General features: G+C 58.9%; 1 protein-coding gene and 1 long non-coding RNA gene across 2 annotated transcripts; one reads left to right on the top strand and one right to left on the bottom strand.

Moving 5' to 3' along the window:
- Positions 1-447: 447 nt before the first annotated feature.
- On the bottom strand, positions 448-1303 carry LOC135292939 (uncharacterized). The gene is made up of 2 exons (XR_010355087.1): positions 940-1303; positions 448-822 (listed from the first exon to the last, which is right to left on the bottom strand). It is a non-coding gene; the product is annotated as an uncharacterized LOC135292939 (long non-coding RNA).
- A 1687-nt stretch (positions 1304-2990) lies between these two features.
- On the top strand, positions 2991-8649 carry LOC135292906 (maestro heat-like repeat-containing protein family member 6). Its single transcript, XM_064406964.1, has 14 exons — positions 2991-3686; positions 4164-4496; positions 4682-4830; positions 5088-5235; positions 5444-5628; positions 5711-5848; positions 6129-6243; positions 6415-6552; positions 6784-6960; positions 7084-7239; positions 7400-7501; positions 7715-7817; positions 8092-8148; positions 8419-8649. The coding sequence occupies exons 2-14, from the start codon at positions 4422-4424 to the stop codon at positions 8616-8618; spliced, it is 1743 nt and encodes a 580-aa protein (XP_064263034.1). The 5' UTR covers positions 2991-3686; positions 4164-4421; the 3' UTR covers positions 8619-8649.
- The last annotated feature ends 624 nt before the right edge of the window (positions 8650-9273 follow it).

Genomic DNA, 9273 nt, shown 5'->3' on the forward strand with positions numbered 1-9273 from the left:
GCACAATTACAGGGAACAGGGTATGACACCAGGGACCGTACTTGGCACTTCATGGCTTAAATGTTTTGCCTGGCTTCACACAGGAGTTCAAGTTTTCCCAGGGCTTTGATCGACTGGTCATTGCGGGTCACTTTCAGGAAATGCAAAAGAATGTAACAGCAGAACTTCTGCAGCATGTGCCCTAGGGCATAGGGAGAGAACTGTCCCTGTGTGCTGAAAGATGAGTCGACGAGGCAAATGTCCAGTCTGGATGAGCAACAAGGTTTTGAAGGAACTTAGAAATAAAAAAAAAGATGTATCGTCTTTTAAAGGAGGGGCTGATTTCTCAGGAAGTATTTAAGGGAGCTGCTAGTGCATGTAGGAAAAAAAATAGGGTGGCCAGAGCTCAGTTTGAACTTAACTTGGCAACTTCTGTTAAAGAGAATAAAAAAAGTTTTTGCAAATATATTAATGGTAAAAGGAAGGGTATATCCGACCTCTGTTCCTTATTGAATGAGGCAGGCAACCTAGTGACTAAAGATGAGGAAAAGGCAGAAATGCTTAATGCCTTCTTCGCCTCAGTCTGTGGTGGTAAGACAGCTTGTCCTCAGGGGTTGGTAGGTGGTGCCAGGGAGCAGAATGGTCCTCTTGTTATCCAAGAAGAGGCAGCCAGAGAACTGATGGGACACTTGGATATTCATTAATCAATGGGGCCAGATGGGATCCATGCCAGGGTGATGAGGGAGCTGGAAGATGAGCTTGCGAAGCCGCTCTCCATCATTTATCCAGAGTCGTGGCTCACTGGCGAGGTTCCAGATGATTGGAAGCTGGCCAATGGGACACCTGCTTACAAAAAAGGTAGGAAGGAGGATCCTGGCAATTACAGGCCAGTTAGCCTGACCTCAGTAACAGGTAAGATGATGGAACAGTTCACGCTGAGTGCTATCACACAGCACTTACAGCATGGCCAGGGTATCAGAGCCAGTCAGCAGGGGTTACAAAGGGTAGGCCACGTGTGACCAGCCTGGTCTCCTTCTGTGACCAGGTGACCTGCCTGGTGGACGCAGGAAAGGCTGTGCATGTTGTCTATTTAGACTTCAGCAAGGCCTTTGATACTGTCTCCCACAGCACACTCCTGGAGAAGCTGGCAGCCCACGGCTTGGGCGGGAGCACTCTTGGCTGGGTTAGGAACTGGCTGGATGGCTGGGCCCAGAGAGTGATGGTGAACGGTGCTGCATCCAGCTGGCGGCCAGTCACCAGTGCTGTCCCTCAGGGCTCTGTGCTGGGACCAGTTCTATTTCATATTTTTATAGACAACATGGATGAGGGCATCGAGTCCTTCATTAGTAAATTTGCAGCTGACACTAAGCTGGGAGCTTGTGTTGATCTCCTGGAAGGAAGGAGGGCTCTGCAGAGAGACTTGGATCCGTTGGATGGATGGGCAGAGTCCAGCAGCATGAAGTTTAATAAGTCCAAGTGCCGAGTTCTACGTTTTGGCCACAAAAATCCCCTACAATGTAACAAGCTGGGGACGGTGTGGCTGGACAGTGTTCAGGTGGAAAGGGACCTGGGGGTGCTGGTTGACAGCCGGTTGAATATGAGCCAGCAATGTGCCTTGGTGGCCAAGAAGGCCAATGGCATCCCGGCCTGCAGTAGGAATTGTGTGGCCAGCAGGAGCAGGGAGGTCATTGTTGCCCTGTACTCGGCGCTGGTGAGACCGCACCTTGAGTACTGTGTCCAGTTCTGGGCCCCTCAGTTTAGGAAGGATGTTGAGATGCTTGAGCACGTTCAGAGGAGAGCAACGAGGCTGGTGAGGGGCTTGGAACACAAGCCCTATGAGGAATGTTTGAAGGAACTGGGGTTGTTTAGCCTGGAGAAACGGAGGCTTAGAGGTGACCCTATTGCTCTCTACAACTTCCTGAAGGGAGGTTGTAGACAGGTGGGGGTCGGTCTCTTCCACCGGGCAGTGACTGACAGAACAAGAGGACACAGTCTCAAGATACGTCAGGGAAGGTATAGGTTGGATATTAGGAAAAAAATTTTCACCAAAAGAATAATAAAGTACTGGAATGTTCTTCCCAGGGAGGTGGTGGAATCAGAATCTTTGAATGTGTTTTAAAAAAGGTGGAATATGGCATTTGGTGCTATAGTCTAATTGAAGTGTTGGGGCATAGGTTGGACTTGATGATCCTAGACATGTCTTAAAACCTCATTATTCTGTGGTTCTCTGAAAACCTTGAAAATGATCAGCGGGCTCTGGAAAACTTTTTAAAAAAATCAGAAATGGATGTAGCTCTGTGAATTTTCAGGCACAGCTCTTTGGGTCTGGAGGAAATATTTGCTTTGCATCAGCTAAGACATAGACAGACACACAGCAAATGGAGCACTGAACATCACAGACTGGGCTAGTGTTTTTCCCAGAAGAACTGACAGAAGATCACAATGAAACACGACAGTGTCCCTGAACAATCCAATTGTCCAGGGAAACTCAGCAGCTGATGGTGTTGTGGTGCTACTGCCAATCCCTTCCATGAGCAAATCATTTCAGGACTGACTAACAGCCTCTGCCTTCTCACAGACACCAGGTGTTGCAGCAGTGCTCCGGGTGCTGCTGCCAACAGCCCCTGCAGGGAGGAGCACAGCCCCCAGTACACGTGGGCTTTGGCTCCCTGTGGCACAGAAGCCCCCCGGGGCACAGGTCTCTGGGGCAGGAGAGGGGCAGCAGCGCTGCCAGGGCTCGGGGGGTGGCAGCTCTGCTTGGGCGGGGACTCTGCCACAGCTGCTGATGGCAGCGCTGCCCAGGCCCCAAGGCTCAGAGCAGCATTGGTGCCCTGGCCCACACGTTCCCTGTGCCTGTCACAGCCGCGGCTTTAGGATGGCCAGCAGCCGGGACGTGTCCCAAGGAGGCCGTGCCAGCTTCCGTGGAAGGCCTCATGCCCTTGCCAGCGCGGCTGCCTCGGCAGCCCTGGGGGCTCCTTCTGCTGCCCTGAGCCCGCAGAGCAGGGCAACGTTTGCTGATGGGCTGAGCCCTTCCTAAAGATCCTGTCGGGCTGCCTTAGACACTTGGGGCCAGGGATTCCTGCCAACCAGGGCTACTTTGGGTGGGCTGGGGGCGGCCCCAGGGCAGGTGTCAGTGTGTGCAAGGGCCCTTTGTGACACGCTGCAGCATGGTCACTGTGGCATGGAATGGAGGAGTGTGTCCTTTGTGACACGTGGTGACATAGGAGCTGGCAGTGACAAGAACACTCCACAGCGCTCAGAGCAGGCGACGGGACAGGACGGGGCAGAGCGGTGCTGTGAGGAGCCCCCGCACAGCGCACTCGTTCCTGCCTGACCCGGAGCTTTTCTGAGGTGTTGTTCCTGAAGCTGACCTCGAAGCCAGACTGTGGGACTTGCTGACCTGAGTCATTTACCAGGAATCTCCTGTCATTGTGGCAGGAGCTCCCAAGACTAGAGTGCAGGACTTGCTGTCCTGCAGCTATCCTGAGACCTCTCTGTCTCAGAAATCTTCAAGGCACAACTGAAATTGCTGACTTGGCAATATCCTGAGGCATCTCTCTAGAAGGTGCCTTCAAGGCTGGAAGGTGGAATGGCAGGCAGATTTTTCAGCCTGTTCAAATGCTTCCGGGGGAAAAATAAGAAAGGCCCTGGAGCTGCTGCAGGAGAGCAACTTGAAGAGCCAGAGCAGATCCAGACACTGCAGGAGGGTGAGTGGCAGAGCTGGGCCATAGGACTGGAGCCTGCAGCCAGCCTGGCCCCATTCCGTCCCATCCCATCCCGTCCCGTCCCGTCCCGTCCCGTCCCGTCCCGTCCCGTCCCGTCCCGTCCCGTCCCCATCCCCTGGGGCCATGCCCATGGAGAGGACGGAAGAGGGCCCAGGCAGACACCCCGCAGTGGCCGTGCTCCATCCCCCTGGGGCATCCCGGGGCTGTCCCTGCCTGGGGAGCACAGGGCTGGGCTGTGTTCTCCGGCCTCTCCCGCAGCCCCTCAGCTCTGGCTGCGCTCGCTCTTTGCCAGATGCAGCCGTGGAGCGCACACAAGAGCAGCAATCCAGCCATGGCCGCTTCCGCAGAACAGCGCAGGTACCTGCAGCTATGCCCACCTGGGCTGGGCCTGCTGTACCTGCTCAGCTGAGCACTACGCTTGGAGCATCCCTGGCTTCCCTGTCCTTTATTCTTTGGCAGATGTTCCGAAAATTCCCGCGCATTCGGCGTAGAGAGACCAACACCACAGCAGCTGAGGGCCCAGCTGAGCCTGACTCGGGGCTGACCCAGCTCCAGGCAGAGCCTGATGTCAGCCCAGACTTGGCTGGGCTCTCACAAGACTTGGACACCTCAGGGACTGAAACGTGAGCACAGGATCTTCCCACATCAGGGACTGAGGATGCAGTCATAACAAACACTGACAATGAAGAGACTGAGGCCTTGAAAAATACTGGAGCCATGCCCACTCCCCCTGAGATTTGTGCTTCCACTGTGGATTTTTTCCTGGAGAGTGCTGTTCCTTATCAGCAGCAGGTAAGCAGCCTGGGGCTAGGACTGGAGGCCTCCCAGGGCCGTGTGTCCCCTCAAGCCTCGGTCACTGGGCCCCCTCAGCCTTTGAGGCCAGTAGATTGTGACGGGAAGGGAGGCACTTCTTGGGGGGAACCTGGGGAAGTTGCTCCCATACACAGCGCTCCAGGTCTTCCCCATGCCTCCTCCAGGTGCCAGCCATGGTGAAGAACATCCACCAGAGTCTCATGTCCCACGTCACTGTGGATGCCAGGCTGCACAGCGACATTGTGAGGCTGGCTGAGGAACACCCTGCAGACGTGGCGCTGACCCTCCTGCACTGTGCCCCAACGTGTGACAGGTACGGGGCCCACGTGCCTTGAGAGCTCAGGGCTCACCAGCCTTTAGGGCCCGTGGCCCATCACAGCCTGTCCAATGGGCTCTGCCAGACAGGCAGAGAGCTCCAGGACCCTCGGGCCCCTCTGTTTGCCCAGCCTGCTGCCAATGCTCCCTCCCTGCCCCTCAGGGCACCGGGGCTCAGTCACCTGTGCCCCCACAGCTGCACAGGGCATGGTACTGTGACTGAGATGCCTCTGACACAGAGCTCTGATCCTACAGAGCTGCTGCAATGATGTGGAGAGCCATAGGCACATCAGGACCAGCAATGGAGAAGGTGCTGGCAACACTGCTCTGTGTGATGGAGCATTGGCCTGTGCACAGCACATGCACCTCCGATGGGGACAACAAGGACGTTTTTGCCCTGGCTGTGAGTTTCTGGAACTGGCCTTTGCTTGCCACCCGGTTGCCTCTCCAGCAGCTCTCCATCCTCTCCCTGCCTCAGTCGCTGGGATGAAACTTGGGCTAGGGGCAGACTCAGGGGACACCAGGCCCACTGCTCCCCCTGCATCTGCCCTTGGGCCCTGCCCCATGGACACCAGGGCACTGAGCGCTGTCTTGGGCTGCTTCTTCTGCAGGCAACTCTGGTGATCTGGGTCATTGTGCCTAAATGCCAGGAGGCCATGATCCTTCATTCCTCCCGCCTGTTTGTGGCTCTGCTCTTCCATGTTGTCATCACCACCCAGCAGATGCCACCAGAGGAAGTTGAAAACTTCTGGAGAGCGTGCCAGGAGGAACACCGCCTTCCCAGCAAGCCCAACAGGTCCCAGTCCTCCTGTCCTTCCCATGCCCTTGTGGCCAGTACCAGTGCTCCCAGTGTGACCTGGGCTTTGCTCTGCACACAGGTTTGCAGTGCAGGCCATGAAGGCTCTGCTCTGCCGACTGGAGTGTGACCAGGAGGTGATGGATATGGAGCGTAAGTGTGGCTGGGACACGCTGCTGTGTGCTCACACCCAGCACTATGCTGTGGGTCTGCTGGCCAGGTGAGACCCCCTTCTCCTCCACACTGCCCCCAGCATTTGTGCCCTGTGCCCGGGTGCCCCACACAGTCCCTGTGGTCATGGGCCAGAGGGCCTTGTCACCGAGGGATGGCCAAGGAGACTGGAAAAGGCTGGGAGAGGAGGGTGCCCCGAAGGGGCCACCTCCCACAGCGCTCATATCCTCTCCAGGGATGCTGGGCAAAGACCAGACCTCTGTGAGTCAGTCCTGGCAGAGGTTTGGTCCCCCCACCTCAGGCTCTTGGTGTCTTTTTTCCCCTTCCAGAGAGATGCGCCGTGTCTCCCTCTCCTTGTGTTCTGGGATTGCTCTCCGTCTGCTTGGGCTGCTCAGCAGGGAGGAGCCACGCTGGGATCTGCCCGGCCTAGCGTTCCTTGTGGAGGTGAGCCTGAAGGCCAGCGCTGCCTGGCTGAGCTGCCTCCCAGCTCTCTGCCCTCTCGTAGCCGCAGCTGCCTGGGACGGTGCCCGTGCCCTGTGCTGCTGCCTGGCCCAGCCCTGTGCGGTTCTGGGCTGCTGCTGGCTGGGTGCCCTGTCACTGCCCTGTGCCTTTCAGGTCCTCGAGTGCCTGGACTTGAGGGAATGTGCTGACAGCATCCTGGAGATCATGTCAAGGCACCTGAGGAATGAGTGCAGGGAGAGGCGTCGCCTGGCACTCAGAGGCCTCGTGGTGCTCAGCAAGGATCCCTCGATGGTGAGAAGGGGCAGCGGCTGAAGCTGCGCTGGGGAAAGCAGCCCCATGGGCTGGCAGGGCTTCAGCAGCTGAGGCAGCTGCTCCCAGCTCTCCTGCCTCACCGGCCCCACTGCTTTGGGGCAGGCCTTTGGCCTGTGGGCCCTGCAGCAGCAGGGTGGGGTCGCAGTGCCCGGGCGCTGTTGGCGGTGCAGCCATCCATGGCTTCCCAGCACAGCCTTGTGTTCCACACAGGCCAGGAGAATGGGCACTCTGTCTCCAAGCCTTCTGGAGCTGCTGGGTGATGCAGACGGAGAGCTGGTCGGCATGACGCTCTCTGTGTTCACTAATTTGCTCAAGAGCAGAGACATGCTGGTATCCAGCACCACTGCCCCGAAGCTGGCTGAGGCTCTCCTGCTGCTCTTCGACCACGTAAGGCTTTGTATCCCCAGCCTGGGGCACTGGGTGCTGCCCAGAAACTTTGTGCACTGTGGTTTTTTGTACTCTTCAGGTGGGCCTGGAGTAGATGGCGCTGAGGTTTTTTCTTTCATTCAGGACAACAGCCACGTGCAGTTGCTTTCCCTTGACCTCTTCTTCAAGGTGATGGATTTGGTAGCAGAGGAGGGAAAAAAGCCTCTTAAGTCAGTGGTGTGCCAGAGCCTTCCTGCACTCTTCTTCCACTGCCATGATGAGAATCAGCGTGTGGCAGAGGTCAGGACTCGTGGGCTGCTAGTGTCCCCCTGGCAGGGGGCTGGGCTGCCGGCTGCCCTGCTCACATCCCGAGCTGCAGCCTCCTCCAGGCTGTGGCACAGGGATGTGAGTCCTGTGTCCTGGGCTGTGGGGCTATCTCTGGGTCTCTGCTGCTCTCCAGGCCTCTCAGGAAACGCTGCATTGTGCGGCCGGGTTCCTGCAGAGGAGGGATCTCAAAGAGCTGGTGGAGGCAGAGAAGCTGTTGGCCTTTGCCGAGGTCTTGGTAAGAACAGCTTTAAGAACCGGCGGGGCTGCGGGGCGGCCCTGCGGCTCCCCGGGCAGCAGCCGGCCCTCTGCCCCCTGCGGAGCCCGGCGCCAGCGGCTGCTGGCCGCGCCTCAGGGCTGTGCGGGCAGGGGAGGCCGGGGCTGGGCGCAGGGAGTGCCCGCCACAGGGGCTGAGCCCGCGCCGAGCCTTCCCTGCTGCCGCTCTCTGCAGCTGGCAGAGGACACGAGCCGAGCGGCCGAGCAGCTGCGCCGGGCCCTGCGCTACCTGGAGAGCCCCCAGGAGCCCCTGCGAGAGGCGGCCATCAGGTTCATGGGTGAGCCCCGAGGCCGGGCTCCCTCCCCGGCCCGCCGCAGCTCGGCCCCAGCCCCGCCCGCTGCCCCGGCAGCGCCATCCGGGCCCGGCGCCGTGGAGCCCCGCCTGGCCCGGGCGCTGCTGCCGCCCTCTGGCAGCTGTGCCCTTGGGCGGCAGCGTGCGGCAAGGGCCCGGGCTGAGCCCTGCCGGGCCAGCAGGGCGTGTGGCCGCAGCGCTGGCAGCGCCGCTGGCAGGGAGCTGTGGCGCTGCCGCCGTGACAGGCTCTGTGTTCACAGGGATGGCCGGGCGGCACCTGAGGGGGCAGCCAAGAGAGCTCCTGATGATCTGCAGTGGTGAGTGAGGGCAGCGGGCTGACACCAGGGACTGGCAGGGAGAGTTACAAGCCCTGCCCCGGCTGTGCAGGGCTCTGCTCCCGTGGCTGAACGCACAGAGGTTTCAGGGCCATGTGGGGCATTCCTGGCCTGCCGCTTTGGGCTGATCCCCTTGGTCCCTGCTCCCTCCTGGCCATGGCAAGAGCCGGCTGGGATGGCCCTGGCAGGGGGCTCTCCTCGTCTCTGTGCAGATCCAGGACCTGACCGTGGCTCTGTTCCTCTCTCATGCAGCCCTTGAACACCTGACCGAGGATATGAGCAGTGCCGTGTCAGAGGTGGCACTTCAAACACTGCATGTCCTCCGGGCAATTCAGCGTGGGCACTATTCCATCTTCCAGAGGCTGCAAGATCAGCTGCGCAGGGCATGGAAGAGTCGGCCTCGTCTGTCAGGGCTCGGCTGGCTGCATTGCCGGAGCTCTGAGGAGAACTGATGGGCAAGGCACACTTGGTGGGGGCAATCCTAGCCAGTGGGAATTTTCCTTTATCTTTTAAGATTTTTCTTTTTTTTTTTTCCTCTTTTGAATTTCTGTAAATATAGAATGTGTTATAATACACAGACTCCCAGGAGCTTTTCTTTGCTGCCCAGGATCTGCAGGGCAAGAGAGAGGAAACGGTGAAAAAGATGCTTGTGCTCAGCAGCAGAGCAAGCTGAGGGGTCCCTGAAGGGGGAAAATGGTGCTTGCACTCAGCCAGCTGCCCAGGCGTGCAGTGCTGCAGGGACAATGGCCAGAAGCCCCTTGGCCTGTGGTGGTTCTGCTGAAGCCTTTGTGCTGCCGACAGAGCGGGTGGGCAGGGCCGGAGCTGCGGGGATCCCTGCTGGAGCGGTGCCTGGAGATGGCCACAAGGCCTGTGGCAGGCAGGAAGCGCCATCCGTGTCCTCCTGGCCGTGTGCTGCTGGCTGCATTGCTGAGGGCTCCCAGGTGCCTCTGGCTGGGGCTCCTCTGGAGCTCCTGTGGGGCTGCGGCGCTGCTGCCGGGCAGCTTGGCCGGGCTGGGGGAGAGCCTGAGGGGCTGGGGCACTGGGAAGCCCTGAGCAATTGGGTGTCAGAGGCCATGAGCAGCCCCCTGGCATCCGCCTTGTTCCTGA

The sequence above is a fragment of the Passer domesticus genome, unplaced genomic scaffold, assembly GCF_036417665.1.
Source record: "Passer domesticus isolate bPasDom1 unplaced genomic scaffold, bPasDom1.hap1 HAP1_SCAFFOLD_58, whole genome shotgun sequence".
NCBI classification, from domain to species: domain Eukaryota; kingdom Metazoa; phylum Chordata; class Aves; order Passeriformes; family Passeridae; genus Passer; species Passer domesticus.

Bases quoted from the DNA above. Each gene is read 5' to 3' on its own strand.
- LOC135292906 (XM_064406964.1), top strand. From the start codon at position 4,422: ATGCCCACTCCCCCTGAGATTTGTGCTTCCACTGTGGATTTTTTCCTG. The intron at 6,244-6,414 runs GTGAGCCTGAAG...TGTGCCTTTCAG, and splicing joins GCCTAGCGTTCCTTGTGGAG to GTCCTCGAGTGCCTGGACTT. The intron at 6,961-7,083 runs GTAAGGCTTTGT...TCTTTCATTCAG, and splicing joins TCCTGCTGCTCTTCGACCAC to GACAACAGCCACGTGCAGTT.